The sequence below is a fragment of the Chiloscyllium plagiosum genome, chromosome 9 (assembly GCF_004010195.1).
Source record: "Chiloscyllium plagiosum isolate BGI_BamShark_2017 chromosome 9, ASM401019v2, whole genome shotgun sequence".
Taxonomy (NCBI): domain Eukaryota; kingdom Metazoa; phylum Chordata; class Chondrichthyes; order Orectolobiformes; family Hemiscylliidae; genus Chiloscyllium; species Chiloscyllium plagiosum.
In genome coordinates, this window is record NC_057718.1 from 31960416 (window position 1) to 31980785 (window position 20370).

Consider the following 20370-nt stretch of genomic DNA (forward strand, 5'->3'; position numbering starts at 1 on the left):
GATAACTATTTCTGATTGCCTGAGTCTGGTAAAATGTTGCAGATGATATAAAACCATGTCAAGGCACTTCATTTAATAATAAAATCTGATTATATTTTACAGCCGTGGACTGGGCAACTAAGTATTAGAAATCGAATATATTACAGTCCTTGTTTTGACTCAATGAATTTGCTTCAGTTTCGTTTGGATTTTCCCATTATTTCATTCAAGTTTTTGAGGTATATACTCGTCAATTTCTCATGTCATTGGATACGGGAAATCAAAATCTGGTGTACTTTTCAAATAAAGTCGGGTTAGCAGACCCTAGAATAATTACAGCTAAGTTGCATCACAGGCCGTTTGGAACAATTGACCTATGCTGCTGTTTGAGCTCCACACAAGCATGTTCATTCTGGCTTTTATTTTACATTTACATTATTATCAGTATTTCCACATTCGTAATGCAAATGGACAATGTCAGTGTGACAGACTATAATTACACCTTTTTACCATTGGTGGTGTTTCAACAGCTGTGGCGGGAGATGGTGCCATTTCAAGTAAGTTTGCATAGATAATTGTTATATGAACTAGGAATCTGGAATAGAAAAGTTTGGCACAGACAATATATTATGTTCTATACAGATATCTATGATTTAAATCATCCGTCTAATCTTGTCACGCTTTAATTGCAACTTCCCACCAATGAACACAGTGCAGTTCCAGCACTTGCAACAAGTTGCAATGACAACATTGTAAACATTACTTTCCAAAGTAATTTTCTATGATAAATATGTATGCTGAATTTTGTATGGGAATTAAGAAAGAAAATGGATATTGAATTACATCAATGTACATTTGCCCTTAATCCGACTTCACCACAAACTTCATGTAATCTGCATCTACCTGATGTGGAGATGCCAGTGTTGGACTGGGGTGGACAGAGTTAAAAATCACACAACAGCAGGTTATGGTTCAACAGGTTTATTTGGAAGCATTAGTTTTCGGAATGCTGCTCCTTCATTGAGTAGCTCATTGAGTATCTCATGGGGACACAGAATTTATAGTAAAAGATCAAAATGTCATACAACTGATGCAATGCATTGAACACCCAGGTGCAAAGCATACATAATGATTGACTACACAATGAAGGCGTGCTAACTAGAGGTTAGGTCTACATGATGTTGATGTAAACCGCAGCCAAGAGAATCTCATTTGAGTAAGATGCCCTACCAGATGCATCGAGAATCCATTGTTCAATCGAAGACTGCTTGTTTCAATCAAAATAGGCTTCATCATCATTTTAGAATTCATTACAAAAAGATGACATTCTGGTCATCATCAATACCAAGGAATGAACAACAATGAGTTTTAAAGCTGATTGTAAAGATCGATTTTCATGACTTTTTGATGTAATGTCAACGTGAAAAGAGTTATAAAATGTGCACTGTTGTTACTCAAATTGTTTAATCAGTTAACTCACTGAATTTTTCCTGGATAAAATTTTGAAACTTTCTATTTTGAATAAATTCAAATACATTAAAAAAACTTTCTCAATTCCGTGTAGTATATTAATAAGTCAATTTTTTTAAATACCAAATGCGATGACATCACATTAATAGAACATTTAAAGGCATGTGGGGGACAGGGTGAACAAAAACAGCACAACTGAAAAAAAAATTATTGCTGAAACAATAATGACAGTGATTCGTTTCTTCAGTTTTACCAACCCTCAGTATACTCATTTAGAATATCAAATTTTATTTTGTAACTTTACATACAATGGTGCCATAAATATCTGTCACTTCTAGTTTTAAATGTCTATTAAAACAAGTGCAACAAAACATTATTCAGAAACAATATAAACCATAAAATATCTCTGAAGGCTACACTTGACAATTTTTTAAGCACATAAGCAATAGCTTTAATTTATGTCTGTTCGGTTCAGAAATGGTTAAAGTTTGATACGCACATGCCTTGTCATTCATGATTTAAAAAGAGCTCTCCAACAACTCGGTTAGTAAAAGCACTGTAGGATGTTGTTTGATCCGTACGCTATCAGACCAGAAAGGTGCATGTAAAAATTTCAATTTGACATTCCTGGCCTTTGCCATGAAAATATAACAAATAACTGCAGAAAAAGAAGAAATGATTTATCATTTATTCAAACTAATGAAAGAAAGAGATGGGCAATGGAAATTTTTACTATACATACTGTTATTATTTATATTTGTTATCTATTAATTCAAACTGGAATTGCAGATTTGTTCAAAATGGCAAAATTTTGTTTAACTGTCATTTTCTCCATTCCCACTAGCTCCTTCAACACCCCAATGACCCCCATCCCAACCCCAGCAGCCTTCTCTAAACCATCATGTTTTCAGGAACTAACCCAAACTACCCAGTTTGAAGAATATTTAAAAAAAACTCTGGCAGAAATAATAATTTGTAATACCTGTATAGATAAGCTCAGCAGAAAAGAGGAGGTGGAAAATTGCAGAATGAAATATGTCTAGGGTAAGAATAAAATGTGTATTGCTGTGAATTAGTCAATTGGTTTTCTGTGATAAAGACTAAAAACCAATGTAATGTATTTTCACCAGCCCATCTTTCTATAGTTTCATAGGCAGCAATCACATGACTAAGACTTAATTGCATTATGCAAGATGATGTTAATAAGTAAATTTAATTGTTTATAGAGTCATTGAATCATACAGCATGGAAACCAGACCAACCAGACCATGCTGAAAATAATCCTAAACTAAACTAATCCCACTTTCCTGTGCCTGGCCCATATCCCTCCAAACCTTGCCTATTTATGTACTTATCTAAGTGTCTTTTAAACATTGTAACTGTGCCTACATCCACTACTTCCTCAGGAAGTTCATTCCACATGTGAACCATCCTCTGTATAAAGGATCTCTTTCCTCTCACCTTAAAAATATGCCCTCAGTCTTGAAATCCCCCATCCTAGAGAAAAGACACCTACTATTAAACCTGTCTATATACCTCATGATTTTATAAACCTCTTTAAGGCCACCTCTCAACTTCCTATGCTCCAGTGAAAAACATCCTAGCCTAACCAGACTTTCTTTATAACTCAAACGTTCCATACCCAGCAATAACTTGGTAAATCTTCTTCAATAGTGCCAAAAACTTAAATTAAGAATATATACCAGGTATTTTTATTCACTCAGCGTATAATAACTATTCATAAAATTGTCAGAAATAATGAGACAAAATTATTGCAATTATTGAATATACAGTAATATATTAAGATAAGCTTTGAAGGACTGGTTGGTTTTTGCTAATCTCTGAATATGATTAAATTCTTACACATTCCATTGGTAACTTAGACTACACAGGAGCATAAAGTTTGGATTGACCATTTTGCACTGTGAGCCTGTACCACTGTACAATGAGATTGTGGTTGATCTGGAACCTAAGTTCATATGGAATTTGTTACTTCATGAGTTTTGAGAAGATTTGTAGTTCAGGTTGAGGTTGTGGATGTAGGTTTGCTCGCTGAGCTGGAAGGTTCATTTCCAAACATTTCATCACCCTACTAGTAACATCTTCAGTGGGCCTCCGGGCGAAGCACTGCTGCTGATTCCTGCTTTCTATTTATATGTTTGGGTTTCTTTGGGTTGGTGATGTCATTACCTGTGGTGATGTCATTTCCTGTGATGATGATATTTCCGTTTTCTTTCTGGGGGCTGGTAGATGGGGTCTAACTCGATGTGTTTGTTGCTAGCATTCTGGTTGGAATGCCATGCTTCTAGGAATTCTCGTGCATGTCTCTGTTTGGCTTGTCCTAGGATGAATGTGTTGTCCCAGTTTCAACAGCCAAACAGAGACACGCACGAAAATTCCTAGAAGCATAGCATTCCAACCGGAACACGATCAACAAACACATTGAGTTAGACCCCACGTACCACCACCTGAGAAAAAGAAAAGCAAATGACATCACCACAGGAAATGACATCACCAACCCAAAGAAACCCAAACATATAAATAGAAAGCAGGAATCAGCAGCAGTGCTTTGCCCGGAGGCCCACTGAAGATGTTACCTAGTAGGGTGGTGAAATGTTTGGAAATGAAACTTCCACCTCAGTGAGCAAACCTACATCCATGTGTTACCTTCCCTATCTTATAAATGAAGCATTAATGACCAGCTAATATAGAAGAAGCTTGATGGATCATCCAGTAAGTGTCAAATGTTTTACAAATACGACATTGTTCTTCAATTCAATGCTGTCCAAAGGCAAGCTCAACTGGCAGAAGTTGGGTAATGCAAGGAATCAGGTCCCAACTCCAAACCCAGCTGTAAGAGGGATTGAACCCCTTACTTTTGTCACACATCTGATCCACACCAACTACCCAGCCAACTGAACCAAATGAAGAAATCTGTGTTTCTGTGGTAAGATACACTTTTACATGCATGCAGTAGCCTAGAGCTTTGCATAGTGATACTATCTCCAATCTCTTTCTGGCACATGGCTGGCCAGGAATTTCTCCCACGTTTACTGCCGGCATATGCTAGAAGGATTTACAAGTTAAAATTCAACTTGTTTTCCTGCGTTGTAAATGTACTTTCCTTGGCTATGGGTCTTGGAGTGGGATTTGAACCTGAAGCTTGTAGATCAAATGAAGGAATGCTACCCTCTGTTCTGCAAGTCTTCCTAATACATACTGCATTTATATACAGTCAAACCATTTCATAAAAATCCGGTGCAGGTAATTCTTCTATAATGTGATGAGTGCATTCTTGTGCAACTCTGTGTTATAGAAAATTCGCGCTTTAAAAACTGTGCATAAAGTGTTGGCAATGTAATCGTGTTACAGCCAACACACATTTTAAAAGTTTGCACTTTAGAAACAGTGTCCTCAATTCATCAATCACGAATTCGTGTTAACGAAAAGCGTGTTCTAGCAGAATGACTGTATATGGAGTAAGATAATTTGGGTAGAGTCCATATCTATGTGATTGGAAGGGATTAAGATGTTGAATGTATGTGAATACTTATTTGAACCACACCTTACACCTAAACTATTCTTGAGGATGTCAGGTCCATTTGCATTTTGAGCTGTCAGGTTTCCTTCTTGTATCCTTGGCAGAGTGCCTTTATGCCAGTCGTTTTGGCATAGAAATTAACCTTGAAACGCTGTAAAGTTGGAGAAGCCAAAATCAAAATGAACATCATGACATCTGTATAATTCTGTGCCAGGGACTTTATTGAAACAGAAGTTATTCACCATGGAGTCTGGTGAAAATAAACTCTCGTATTACAAATCTTTCCATACCAAACCCTACATTTCTCATAAATCTGCAAAAACCATAATTAAACCTAACATGGCCTTAAGGTTCAATGACTTAATCTATTAATCAGTGGTTTAATAGAACCTGTTTTTCCACTGATCTCCATACTGAATTCCCTGAATTCTGTCATAGCAGGGGTGAAAATGCTTCAATGTAATAGAAGTCCTTCTAAGGGCATGGATGTGAGCTCTTACAATTCCTACTAGCTAGTTACAGAGCAGTCATCAGCAGAAATCTTTGAGTAGACTCCCTTTCTACCTTCATGGTTGATTAATAATGATGGTAATGATGGATTGAATTTAAAGGAAGAAATTAAATTGGTTACAACATTTATGTTTTAAACGTGGATCACTGTCATTTATGAATCAGCTATATTTCAATTTGTATCTTTGCATAAATTGACTTCCTTCCTGCAAATATTGCAATGCAAATGGGAAATCTCACAAAACATCTTGCATAAAAAATATTTGCATTTATCCTCTAAAGACAGCAGTAAGATTTTGACAAAAACTTAATAAAATGAGATTGCAAAACTTGGCTTTATTTCAACAAAATAGGGAATCAGGGTACACCCAAATATTCTGAAATGTGGAATGTTCCTTGTCCCAGTCCTACTCAGCCACTGCCCACAACTTTTTATCCACTACATTGAAGATGTCATTGGTGTTTCTTCTGCTCTTATCTGGAATTGGGAAAAAAATCCATCCTTCAATTTCCATCCATCTGTCACCTTCACCTGGTTCATGTCTGACTCTCACATTCCTCAACTTCATTCTTAACATTTCTGGGATAAATAATCCACCAACAGCCATCAGAAAGCCAGCACTCCTACAATTACATTGACTATATTTCCTCACACTCTGCATCCTGTAAGGACTCCATTCCACACTCCCAGTTTCTATGACTCTATTGCATCTGTTCTGAAGGTGCCACCTTTCACAGGGGTGATTACAATATGCTCCCTTTTTACTGCAATCAAGCATTCCCCCATAGTGGTCAACAGGACCCTCAGCTATATCCAAACCATTTCCAGCACATCTGCCCTCACTTCTTTCCCTCCTTCCAAGAAGAGCAATTGAGTGCCCCTTGTCCTCACTTTCCACTGCACCAAAATCCACATTCAAAGGATTATCTTCTGCTATTTCCACTGCTTCCTTCAGGACGTCAACGCCAAACACACCTTCTCCCTTCCCACTGTCAGCATGCTGCAGAGACCAGGCCCTCTGTGATACCCTGCTTCACTCCTCCATCATTGCTAACACTTCCTCATGACACCTTCCCATGCAATTGGATAAAGTTTACCACTTACCCTTTCATCTCCTCCTTACTGTCCAAAGCCCCAACACAGCTTCCAGATGAAGCAGCAATGTACTTGTACTTCTTTCAATCTTGGAGAAAGTAAGGACTGCAGATGCTGGAGATCAGTCGAAGAGTGTGGTGCTGGAAATGCACAGCAGGTCAGGCAGCATCCGAGGAGCAGGAGAATTGATATTTCAAGCATAAGCTCTTCATCAGGAAGATGAAGAGTTTATGCTCGAAATGTCGATTCTCCTGCTCCTCAGATGCTACCTGACCAGCTGTGCTTTTCCAGCACCACACTCTTCGACTTCTTTCAATCTAGTCTACTGGACTTGTTTTTACATTGGCAAGACCAAATACCACTTGGAACGCTTCCACTCTATGCTGAAGAATTACCTCAAATTTCAATTGCCATTTCAATAAACCACCTTTCTCCACTGGGAACATTTTTGTCCTAGGCCTGCTGCAGTGTTACAGTAAAGCTCAGCTTTAGCTGGATGAACAGCACTTAATTTTCTGTTTAGGCACTTTGCAGCCTTCATAATTCAATATTGAATTAACAACTTCACAACATACCCTCCATATTGATTAGAAGCTCACCCTGGTCTTGCTTGTTTTACTCTAAACTGTGCTGACCTATTTTTTTTCCAATTGTAGCCTCTTAAGAACATATAGTCGCCATCTCAATTCCTCCTTTACCACGATTTGCACGCCCTTTGTATTTTGCTCTGGGTACCTTCACTGGGTATCTGTTCAACTCACTCCTCCTCCACTTCTGCAACAGTATAAGTGCCACCATTTTCCAGCCCCCTTCTATTTCCTAAGAAGACAGAAACGTTGACCCAATTTTCAAAAAAGAATAAAGATCTGCAGATGCTAGAAATCATAAACACAAACAGAAATTGCTGGAAAAACTCGCCAAGTCTGGCAGCATCTGTGCAGAGAGGAGCAGAGTTAAATTTTGACCCTTCTTCATTCAGAACCCAATTTCTCTCGCAGCAGATGCTGCTGAGCTTCTCCAGCATTTTCTGATTTCATCCCAATCAGTCTGTATATTTTCCCAAATGTCCGGCATCACGGTTGATTTTGAATGCTTATAATGTGTATATATTCCAGATGCTCAATGCGAAATGGAACATGCGTATACGTTGTTCGGGCGACCGTGGTGGTCTTTCGAACCTCCAAAAGACAATGTAATGCCCCTGTTCTATCGAAGGCAAATCGAAAGAATGGATTTCTTGAGACCAATGATGGCCAAGTCATATTTGTTTCTGGCGCTGGTTTCTGTAGCCCAATAGTTGGCGTAAATGTAGTTTGTGATTACGATTTGCACAATATCGGTGTAGGATGTCTGAACCCTGTTCATTCATTAAAACCAGTGACTGTCCGTGGAGCGGGCACAATAATGACGCCGCTCCCAGCATGAAAGGCAGATTAACATTGCTGTTTGTGTGCGATTGCTGAGCAGGCAGAGACTGCCTGGGTGCTGTTTGCTAATGTAGTAATGGCACAGCACTCTGTTGCTCAGCCCTGGAGGACTTTCTGACGTCTTTTGCGCATTTCCTGCATCAAGGCCAACAGTGGAAGAGGGGGCGGGGGAGGGAAGGAGAGACACAGAGTCAGAGAGAGAGAGAGAGTGGGAAATCACCGCAGCCACCAACAGCAGCCTCTGCAGTTTGGCTCTCCGAGTTGCCAACAGCAGCCAACAAACAACAAAAAAGAAACCAGGTAGTGGGCGAGGATCCCAATTCTCTATGCCTCCTTCTCGCTCTCTCTCTCTGTGTGATTCTGCCCGGACCAACAAACCAGATCCAATGTGTTTTTGACACACACCAAGGGAGGGAGAGAGAGAGAGAAAAAAAGTCGATTTCCTGCTTGAAAATCCCTCATGCACAGTGCAGCCAGTGTGTGTGTGTGGATCTGATCTCGGTGAAAGGAGGAAGAGACGTGATGCGGACCGCTAGATGAAGAGCGGGAGAACTCGTTTATTTTTCTTCATAATTGGGCTATTGCAAACAGTTCAAGGAACAATTCTTTGTGCTTTCTGCAGCTCCCGTGCCTGTCCACCCCACATCCTCCCCATTTTCCCAGCCTCCTTCCAAAAGGTTTCATTGAGGAGTTGGGGGTGGAGGGGTGATTTTTAATATATATATATATATATATTCTTGTGTTGCTGTCCATTTTCCTGGGTCAAGTTGTGCCGCAGAGAGAAGTCCACCGACTTGGGGGTGGGGGTGTCTCGCCAGAAAGGAGGGGTGGGGGAAAGAAGACCCCACTCAGATCCACTCAGACTTTATGCCCACACAAAGCTGGCTTTCCTGTCTCTGGCTGGGTTATCTAAAGTAAAACAACGGCAGACCGGCGAGAGGGAAGGGAGCGGCGGCGCTGGGTTGTGAAGCGGGCACTCGGCGGATTGTCCTCCGTCTCTCTGTGAGTGTGTGTGTGTGTGTGTCTGTCTCCCTCCCTGCCCGCGACAGCCGGGGCGATGGTCGTCTTCAATGGCTTACTGAAGATCAAGATCACCGAGGCTGTGGATCTGAAACCCACCCCCTGGTCCCTGCGACATGCCGTGGGCTCCAGGCCCCAGTCTTTCCTGCTGGATCCTTACATCGCCCTGAACGTGGACGACTCGAGGATCGGCCAGACTTCGACCAAGCAGAAAACCAACAGCCCCGCCTGGAACGACGAGTTCGTTACCGACGTGTGCAACGGCAGGAAAATCGAGCTGGCCGTCTTCCACGATGCGCCCATCGGCTACGACGATTTCGTGGCCAACTGCACCATTCAGTTCGAGGATCTGTTACAGAATGGCAGCAGACACTTCGAAGACTGGGTAAGAGCCTTCTAGTGTATAAACACGTCGAATAAACAAACCATCACCCCCCCACACACCCCCACCACCACCACCTCCAGCACCACCGCTGTACAGTTGATGTGACCGTCACGCTGACAATGCAGTGTTTTGCTTGTGTTGTGAAGTGTCACATTCCTCTCTGAACAAGGTGCGTCCCCAACCTGTCATTGACAGCAGAGTTGCAGTTTATTGAGAATCCGGTGTAGGTACAGCGGTTTGACCGCTTGTTTCCCAAACAATGATAGGTGTCGCATCAGGAGGCGACAAGTCATATTTTGCGCCTGCTGAGTTGTTCTGTGGTGTGGTAACTGTGGAAGATTTACATTTTTCATTGCATAATACCTGCACGAAGAGCATATTGAGCCTGTGTATGTGCATGACCCTGATCTCAATTAGTTCACATCACTAAATAACCCTTTGGTTGAACCCAAATGCACACTGAATCTGTGCTAATGTACATTGTATAGATTTCGGCAGTTGAAATAATGCTTTTCTTCCGATATGATTCCAGTGAACACTGTCAGGTCACTATTATATTGGCCCCTTAAAAATAACTTTTGGCTATGTGGCAGTAACTGCTTTCACGATTTTTTGATTTTCCCATTATCCTACTCGGTCCATTGGAGGAACTCTGTGTTTATTTCGTCAGTAGTGTCTTTTGTTTCATATATATAAAGATGTGAATGCGAGTTCTAGTTGTTGGAGATGATGGCTTGACATAAGATTGTAGTGAGCATCTTATGAGAAACAGGAGTAGACACGTTTACATTTCGGTGGATGTACTCTGCTGTTTTAAAAGTTCTCCACTGTTTGTATTGTCTGCCGAAGGTTAAACATATAATGGCGATGTAACACCTTTGTAGGGTATTTTGTAGGATAAATCTGAATGTTACTGCAAACAGTTACAGACAAGGCTAAGAATGTGCAACCTTTCAAAATAAAATACTAACGCTTGGATTCTGCAAGGTACAAAGTGTGCAATTTACTGAGATATACTGGCAGAGCAATTACTTTATGTGTTATTTGTGTTACAATTTTAAAGCTATTTATAAAGAATATGTTTACAGTTTTACTGCACACAGTTTACAAAGGAAATCTATTCCCTCCCCCACCCTCAAGTGTCAACTTACGTAGAGGAAACCAGCATAGATCAGTGGTGACCTAGGCCCACAATGGCATATGTCATTTAACAGAGTGAATTATTCATTTTAATGTATTCTCCTTAGTATTCATTGTATATCAGGATAGAAGAAATGGTGATAATGATTTTAATACACAATGCTGCTTAAACAATATTTTTCCCTGGCAAAACCATTTGCATTCTCAAATGGATGATTATTGTGCTGACAAATGCAAGTTTGTTGAGACAATCATTCCTTCTTTATCTAAACTCAGTTATTCAAGCTATCAGATCACAGGAATATGAGCAGGCCTCTTCTGCCATTCGATTGTACTAGAGCTAATCTGCATTTAATTTATTGTTAACCATTGTTATGTATCACTTTATACCCTGAGCTAATCAAAATCTATCAACAACTCACATTTATATAGCACCTTGGACCTTTGCTTTATAAATTGGTCAAGATGCTTTACAGATTATGATAAAGCAAAGTAAGACATTGAGCCACATAATGAAATATTAGGTTAGCTGGCCAAAAACTTGCTAAAGGAGGTAGAATTTAAGAAGTCTCTTAAAGGAGGAAAATAAACTGGAGAGATGTAGGGAGAGAATTCCGGAGCTTACTGCCTAAGCAACTAAAAGCACAACCACTAATAATGGAGTGATTAAAATTGTAGATGTTCAAGAGGCCAGGTTAGAGGAGTACAGATCTACAAACATATAAACATATGAATTGGAAGCAGTAGTAGGCATGGTGTGCCACTCCGGAACATCATGGCTGATCCATATCAACTCCACATTCTTAGAGGTAAAAACAATGACTGCAGATGCTGGAAACCAGATTCTGGATTAGTGGTGCTGGAAGAGCACAGCAGTTCAGGCAGCATCCGAGGAGCTCCTCGGATGCTGCCTGAACTGCTGTGCTCTTCCAGCACCACTAATCCAGAACTCCACATTCTTGCCTATCTCTGATAACCCTTCAACCCGTTGCTTAACAAGAATCATCTACCTCTGTCTTAAAAAATATTCAAGCACTCTTTTTCCACCACTTTTTCAGAGCAAGATTCCAAAGACTCAGAATCTTCAAGAGAACAAAAGTCTAATCTCTGTTTTAAATGGGTGACTCTGAATTTTGTAAGCAGTAACCCCTAGTTCTAGACTCTCCATAAGAAGAAACATTTTCTCCACATCCACCTTGTCAAGACCTTTCCAGATTTTATATGTTTCAGTCAAATCACCTCGTACTCTTCTTATCTCCAGTGGATACACATCTAACCTGTCCAACCTTTCTTCATAAGATAATTCTCCCATTCCAGTTACTGGTCTGGCAAACCTTTCCTGAACTGCTTCCAACACATTAACGTCGCTCCTTAAGTAAGCTGATCCATACTGAGCACAGTTCTCCTGATAGTCTTACCAGTACTCTGTATAACAGATATCTTGGAGAGTTGTATGGAGAGAAGAGATTGCAGGGTAAGGGAAACACTATTAAGGTTTGAGGTTTTTTGGTTTCCTTGATTCTGCTTGTATTTTTGGGTGATGATCTTTCTACTGAAAATACAAATCACTTCTTCAGTATATAGATATACGTTCTTTTTCCTTCAAGCAGAAAAGGCTGAGGGGAGAATCTGGTTGAGGTGTACAAAATTCTTAAGGGCATAGACAGTGTACATAGGGAGAAACATTTCTGCTGGGAGGGGTCAATAAACAGGGGGCATAGTTTCAAGGATACACAGCAGGAGATTTACAGGAGATTTGAGGAAATATATTTTCACCCAGAGGATTGTATGTATTTGGAACTCACTGTTGAAAGGATGGTACAGGCAGGAACCCTCATGACATTTAAGAAATGTTTAGATGAATACTTGAAACATCATAACATGCAAGGCTACAGGCCAAGTGCTGAAAAATGGAATTAGGATATGTGGATATTTAATGACTGGATCTTTTTCCCTGCTGTAAGTTGAATGGATGCAGGTAATGAAAGTATGAGGTGAAGCTTTGATGTGAGAATGTAATGAATATTTTAAGGAAAACAGGAGCACTGGTTATCAGGTTGGGTGAATGTAAATTTTAAAAAAGGAACGCTGGCTTTTAAAAAAAATTATGCTCTTTGTATTGTTTGCTCAGGGCTATAGTGCGTGTATGACACCTGTTGTTGTTCTTTCGTAGCATGAATTTAAGCATAGGGTAGAAATGATTACAGATAATGTGCAACCTATTTCAAATAAAATAATAGCTCTTAAGATACCTCCTGGGGGGAAATTTTCAACACAATTCTAAAGCTGTTTACAAAGAATGTGTTTATAGTTTTACAGCAAGTAATGCACAAAGGAAGTATTGGAAAACTAGGATGAGGTTTTTAAAATTAGGATATCGCTTAATTGGAACCCTGTGTAGGTCAGAAGGCACAGGGATAACAAATAAGTAAGAGTTTGACTGAGTAGGACCTGGATATCAGGGTTTTGGATGACCTTAATGTATTGTGAGTAACATTTGGATGACCGGCCAGGAGTGTGTTGAACTGGTTCAGTCTAGAAGCAAGTAACCGCATAAATCAGCAGCAGATGAATTGCGATAGGAGCAAAGTTAGCTGATATTACAGAGATGAAAATAGATAGTCTTAGAGGTGGTGTGAATATGTGGTCAGAAACTCTTTGTACAATCAGATACGGCACCAAGACTTCAAACATCTTGTTTAGTTTGACTGTTTTCAGGTAGGGGGAAGGAGTTGGTGGTTAGGAAACAAGAGTTTGTGGTGAGATTCTGCAAATGGAGCGAAGGTTGCAGACAGGAAAAATTCTGTGCCAAGGGAAAAGGAGCAAGAAGGATCTTGACTGAAAGCCAATGGTTTTTTTTAAGAGTGCTTCTACCTCTGCCTTATTAATCTGAGTCTTGAAATCTTCAGTTGAATCAATGTCCACAGCCTGTTGGGAGAGTTTTTGGTACTTTGCTTGAAGAGATATTTTCTGATTTTACTCCTCAGTGACCTGTTTACAATTTTAAGATCAAGACCCTGAAATTTGGTTGTGTGGAGTTGCTGCTGCTGCCTCCTATAGAAGCATTGGTTATGCTTCTAGCCACCTCTGCTGTTGCTGTCCTTGCTGTGAAGACAGCAGTGCAGGAATGTCACATGTGAGCTGGAAATTTCAGAAGAACCCAAAGGACTAGCCACGTTGCCATACATCAAGAACATTTCTGAACTGACAGCCAGACTACTACGACCACTAGGACTCATAACAGCACACAAATCAACAGCCACTCTCAGACAACAACTCACCAGGACAAAGGACCCGATACCCAGCATGAGCAAAACCAACGTAGTGTACAAAATCCCATCCAAGGGCTGCACAAAACACTACATAGGACAAACGGGAACACAGCTAACGATCCGTATCCATGAACACCAACTAGCCACAAAACGACACGACCAGCTATTCTTAGTAGCCACACACGCGGATGACAAGAAACATGAGTTCGACTGGGACAACACTACTATTATAGGACAAGCCAAACAGAGAACAGCCAGGGAATTCCTAGAGACATGGCACTCATCCACAGATTCTATTAACAAACACATCGACCTGGACCCAATATACCGGCCATTGCAGCGGACAGCTGGAACTGATAACCGGAAGCGGCAGAAACAAACCACTATAAATGCTGGAGGAAACATCACAGAAGCGCTTCTCAGGAGGCTCCCAAGCACTGAGGATGTCACCTAGACAGGGGATGAAACGTCTGCAACACAAATTCCCAGCTCGCCGAACAGAACCACAACAACGAGCACCTGACCTACAAATCTTCTCACAAACTTTGAATGTCAGAAGAAGTCCGACACTTTTATATAAGTAGTGGGGCAGAAAATGTCCTAGATTTTTAAAAATGCCTGTAGCATTTGGGATTTGAACCTGGATCTTCTGACTCAGAGATCGGGACACTGTGTCACAAGATCTTACAAAAATTGTCCTAGATATTTTCTAATCAACCTGTTCAGACATATTACTATAACTCTCTGGAACAGTAGGTCCTAAACCTGGATCTAACTGGCTCAAAGGAAGGGATAATACCCTCTGTGCCACAACAGGTACCAGAAATGACCTCCCATGATGTTTTAGCTGCTGTGATGCTGGTTTCACTAATTTTGCCTGGGCATGTGTACTGAATGTCTATGCTAATCATTCACAGTCAAACAGGTATTCAGCAGCAATTAGGGCCTCCCAAAGTCTGCTTTCCGCAACTTACACTACCACCATAACGATTCTGGAAAACGCTAGTCATCAATCTGAATGTGAGGTACTTTTGAATTAGTTCTGCTTAGACAAAATTAGTGGAAGCATTGTCGACTTTCTTTTTTGGAAGTTTATTCCAGAGCTGCTGATTATGCTCAGGTAGGCCCAACTCTGCATGAGGCTTGGGGATGGTGGTTGCAATGCAGCTGGCTCTGCAACATGACCAACAAATGAAGCAAAAGGCTTCAAAGAGGGAAGAATAGGGAGGAAACAAGCTATCCATAGAAGGCCTTACCAATAATTTGTATCTCAAGAGTACCTTTTCCATCTCCCGGGTGGGGTGACTCTGGTTAAACAAGGAGATAGTAGCACATCTATGCCAACTCCTTCAAATCTATCTGGAGCAAATTGAGGTTTGATACCACAGAATTTGAGTATTGCTGAGAAAGGAAAAGTCACGTTTTATTGAAACTTTTCATCTTGCACACATTCAAAAGTATAAAGCCAACATTTATACTACTTTGAGAGGAGAGTACTGGTTGGTAAAGCCATTGCCACAACAAATGCACTGATTAAAGATAATTAACAGTAAGCTGCCTTGGCTTTGTTTAAATTTTAAAATATGGACGTTGACTTTGATTGGTCGGGTCACTGTCCTGGGAAGTGAACCAATATGTAGCTGTCGTCAGGCTGAGTTGAAACAGATGCAGTGCATGTATGTGTACTTTCTGTCACAAAGAATGGGGCCCTACGCATTAATATATCCAACTTCCAGTGCGCACAGTTGTGCCACACTGTGAGCTTGATGGTCCATTCTAAATTGGTTGTCAGTATAATTCTTCACCTTTTGCTAATCTTTGAGATATATTACACTGCCAGGGTAAACTGAGGTAGATTGGGCACTTTTCATGACTGAGTGTGACAGCCTTAGGAATGTGTCCGTGAGATAATGGCTGCCATGATCACATCACTGTACATTGTGCAAAGGCCCATAAGTTTGAGTAAACGCCGAAGCTCACTGTTCCGTGCTGCTACTATGCAGTGCTAACCTGAGTGGTGTTCAGAGTGAATAGGATGCTGCCATCAAGCCAAAGCTGAAAAGATGTTCTGCATTTCATAAAAGTCAGCATTCTGCTTTACAAATTTCATTGTCAGAAAGATGCCAGGTATGTAGGCTTTACATCCCAAAAACTGGCAGAGCGTATCCTTTTGGCTGTTCATCAGAAACAAGATGCTAATTGTACCAAAACAGCTCATCCATACTTGCACAAGTCACAACCCTGTGTCCAACATTTGATGTGATTTTGCAATTAGACATCATTTGCTGGAGTTTCCTCGGTGTGTGAAGAATCATATTGACATTTAGGGTTGTCGATCAGTCTCACAGTGTGATAGACTTGCATGTACCGGAAACTAGAAATGTTCATACACAAGGCCTTGTTGTTTGCAGACAGAAAGAACATATACAGGCGCGGTGTCTGTTTCAAGTCAGCAACATAAGTGGCAGCTATTCACTGGTTCATTTCCTAGGTCATGACCAATCAGAGTCAACCTGTCTGGTTTAAAATTTAATCAGATCCTGACAGTTAACTATCAAACATCATTAATTGACACATTTCATCATTAATTGCTGCCTCTACCAATCAGAGTCAACTTGACAACTAATTAGCACTAACTATGCAGTTTAAATGTTGGTTTTCCCTTGAACTGGTATCCTGTTCTGATGAATGCAAGATGAAAACCTTTTATAAAATGTATATTCTTTTCAGTGAGACGCAATGTGGAGTTCCACACAAGAATGCAGATGATGCTGCCAGTAGCCACAAGTAACATTGAGCTTCTCCACGTAGGCAGGTTCAGGCAACATTTCCAATATCTGCCTGTATGACATCCGTGCATCAGTGCACCTGAAGATGTTGTAGGACATCAGTATGAGGAAGCCTGGAGAGACTATTTTCTCCATCTGCAGGCAGAAGCAACGGACTAGGCCAATAGCTTTGCCAGGTTTTAAGTCGTTCTGCTATAATGCGCATTCTGTCAATGCAAATTTGCTGTAATGCAATTGACAAATTAGGGACGTTATTTCTACAGCACGAACTTTTAAAATGTGTGTTGCTGTAACATGATTACATCACCAACACTTTAAGCGCTGTTTCTAAAGCGTGATTTTTCTATAATGCGGGGTTGCACAAGAATGCAACCATTCCATTATAGAAGAACTGACTGTATTGGGATTCCTTATTGTGAGGGTTTCCATAAGGAAACATGCACATTGCTCTTTACACAGCCCACGTCAGTGGGAAGACATACAGAAAATGCAAAAGTTACCAGTTACTCAATGCGTATTATTATGCACCTGTATACAATATGTTACATGGGTGAATGGCAGCAATCTGGCAGTAGCTACTGTGCTTTTATTCTTGCACACTGGAAAAGATGGGTTCTAAGCTCCATGCAAAACCCAGTGCTATGGTTAAACTTAGCTCTTCTAAGCTCCTTGACAGTTACAAGAGGCTCTGTGATAGGCCTGGCAAGCATTTTCACCAACATTTGCATCCATATGTGACACATCTAGGTTCTCTGTCCTCTCCAGCAGAACTTATCTGTGACCTTTGTGGTGAGCTGGCAAGCATGATGTCCTTTCCCCTGGTCTTCTTTGCAGTTTACTTGTGCCCAGTGACTCACAATGTACAGATTCCAATTCTGCACCAACTCCTGAAGTTTGCACAGTGCCAGTATCTGAGCTGATGGAAATGGGTGAGAGATCAAGTGACAGAGCTTCTTAGTCAGAGGTCTGATTAAATCTCTCTGGGGGTATGGCTGGTCAGTTCGATATTTTTTGTCATCTGAATAATGCAATCAGCATAAGTAATACTAGAGTGTAAAATGGTAATTCAGTCACACCACTTCCAAAGTGTAGATTATTTCTGTCAGCAGGATGAGAAAGTCGAGAGGGTAAACATAATTTCATTCTAAATGCTGTCACTGACGTTGAAACAGGCTCACTCACAGCTGGCTTGGTGGTGCGCAGCATTTTATCCTCCTCAGTCTCAGGGATTGAAGTCATGCCTATTCCCCACTGATTCAGCTTTGCTTTCTCCTATTGTACATTATTATCACAGAATCATAGAATTGTACAGTACAGAAGAGGCCCTTTGGCCCATCAAGTCTGTACCAGTAAAAATGCACTAAGTCTTCACTAATCCCAGTTTCCAGCACTAGGCCCATCCCTCTGAATGGTGTGACCCTTCAAGTGCTAATCCAAGTACCTTTTAAAGATCTTGACGTCATTTGCCTCAACTACTCTTCAAGACAGTCCATTTCAAACCCTCTGGGAAAAAGCTTTTTCTCTAAACATCATGTCTTTCATCTTAAAAGTGTTCCAACAGTGAACAACTGCTTTTTATTCATCCTGTTCTGGCCTTTCATAATCGCACCTCAATTAGATCCCTCCTCAAACTTCTCTACTCCAAAGAAAATAACCTGACCTTGTCAAGCCTCCCTTCATAGCTAAGATGCCCCAACCCAGGCAATATTCTGGTGAATCTCCTCTGCATCTCGTCCAGTGCAATCATATACTTCCTATTGTGCTGTGACCAGAATGCACATGGTATTCCTGCTGTGGCCTAACTAAAGTACTATCTAGCTCCAAATAGCCTCCCTGCTTTTATAATTATTCCTCAACTGATAACAGCATTTCTTCTGAATGTCTTCCTATCTATCCTTTTAACCTGCCTGCCACCTTCGGGGATCTGTAGACAAGCACCCCAAGGTCCTCTGTTCCTCTGAGCTTTCTAATGTTCTGCCTTCAGTGATTAATCCCTTGTCTTGTCCCTTTGTCTAAAGTGCATCACCTCACATATCAGGGTTAAATTTCATCTGGTATTGATCTACTCGTCTGACCAATATGTCTCCATTCTCTTGTAACCTAAAACATTCTTCCTCACTTGTCCAACTTTTGTGTCATCCGCAAATTTACTTATCAGCACCCCCCTCCCCCCCAATGTTGTTTATATATATCACAAAAAACAAGGGACCCAGCGTTGATCCCTGTGGTATGTCACTGGACACTGGCCTTCAGGCACACAAACAGCCTTTTACTGCCACCCTCTGTTTCCCATCACTAAGCCAACTTTGGATCCAACTTGCCAAGTCACCCTGGATCTCATGTATTTTTACCTTCTTATAGTTTCCCATGTGGGATTTTATCGAAGGCCTTCCTGAAATCCATATCAACTTCACTACCCACAACACACTTGGTCACCTACTTGAAAAATTCAACCAGATTTGTTGGGCATGATCTTCCTCTGATAAAGCCATGCTGACTACCTCTGATCAAAACTTGCCTCTTTAAGTGGAGATTAGTTTTCTCCTTCAGAATTTTCTCCAAAATTTCCCACTATTGAACTGACACTCACTGGTCTGTAGTTCCCTGCTGCAACTCCACGACCCTTCTTGATGAGTGGAACCACATTAGATGTCCTACAGTCCTCTGGCAATTTCTTTGAGGTGGAGAGGACAAGAGAGCAGGCAGAATGCCAATAGTTATGTTGGGCTGTGTTTGGCTGCTTCACCTGCTGTAGCTGAATAGCTGGAGGTATATGGAGTCAGCATGAAGTGAGTGTGTGGCTGGCTGGAAGGTGTATGTGAGAATGAAGTGAAACATCTGACTGCTAAGTATGAGTCCTGTGTGCTTGGGATCGTTAATGGCTATGTGGTGACGGCACAGTGGCTTGAAGATGTCATATGAAGATGCATTAGAAATGCATGTGACAAAAATAAAGCAGTAGTTATAGGGGACTTTGATCTTCATTTGAAATTTGCATTAAGATTGTGGAGGCTGAGTTCATGGAATAGTTTCTTTGTGGTAATAGGGTCTCGAGAAAGAGCGACAAAGATGTTGCATTTTAGATGGAATGTGATATAGTTAAGTCTAAAACTATAGCCTTAAACAAAATACATTATTTATGTATGGGGAGGAGTGGCAACTTGGCTAAGATACAATAGAAAGTGACATTAAATGATATGATGATAAACAAGCGATTGCTAGCATTTAAAGAATTAGTGCATAATTCATATCTAACATACATTCCCCTAAGGCACACAAACCCTACAGAAAAAAGTGTTCCAACTGTGTGTAACAAGAGGAATTAAAGATCAAAGGAACTGGCTTGTAATGTTGATGAAAGTCTGTTGAGCCTGAGGATTGGGAGGATTTCAGCAGAAAACAAAATCAGCTCAGAAGGATAGGGGGTGTTGATGTGAAAGAGGAAAAATGTTTGAGAGTAGTATCAAGAGACTGGGATACAATTGTACATGTTTCTATAGGAAATACATAGCTAGAGATTAGTGAAAGAAGATGTGGGACCGTTAGAGGTAGAAATTATAATGGAAAATAACAAAATGGCAAACAGATTAGACAACAGAATGAGGACATGCCACAACCCAAAGGACTAGCCACACTACCATACATCAAAAACATTTCTGAACTGACAGCCAGACTACTGCGACCACTCTAGGACTCATAACAGCACACACCAACAGCCACTCTCAGACAACAACTCACCAG

The 20370-nt window shown here is 40.7% G+C and overlaps 1 protein-coding gene across 2 annotated transcripts in view; it reads left to right on the forward strand.

The window, feature by feature from the left end:
• Positions 1-6898: 6898 nt before the first annotated feature.
• The window catches only part of prkcea (protein kinase C, epsilon a), a 594816-nt gene continuing 581344 nt past the window's right edge, over positions 6899-20370 (forward strand). For both annotated transcript variants that reach the window (XM_043695660.1, XM_043695661.1), the window contains exon 1: positions 6899-9428. In XM_043695660.1, the coding sequence (XP_043551595.1) occupies positions 9081-9428 (348 nt within the window). In that variant the 5' untranslated portion in view covers positions 6899-9080. The remainder of the gene's footprint in view (positions 9429-20370) is intronic.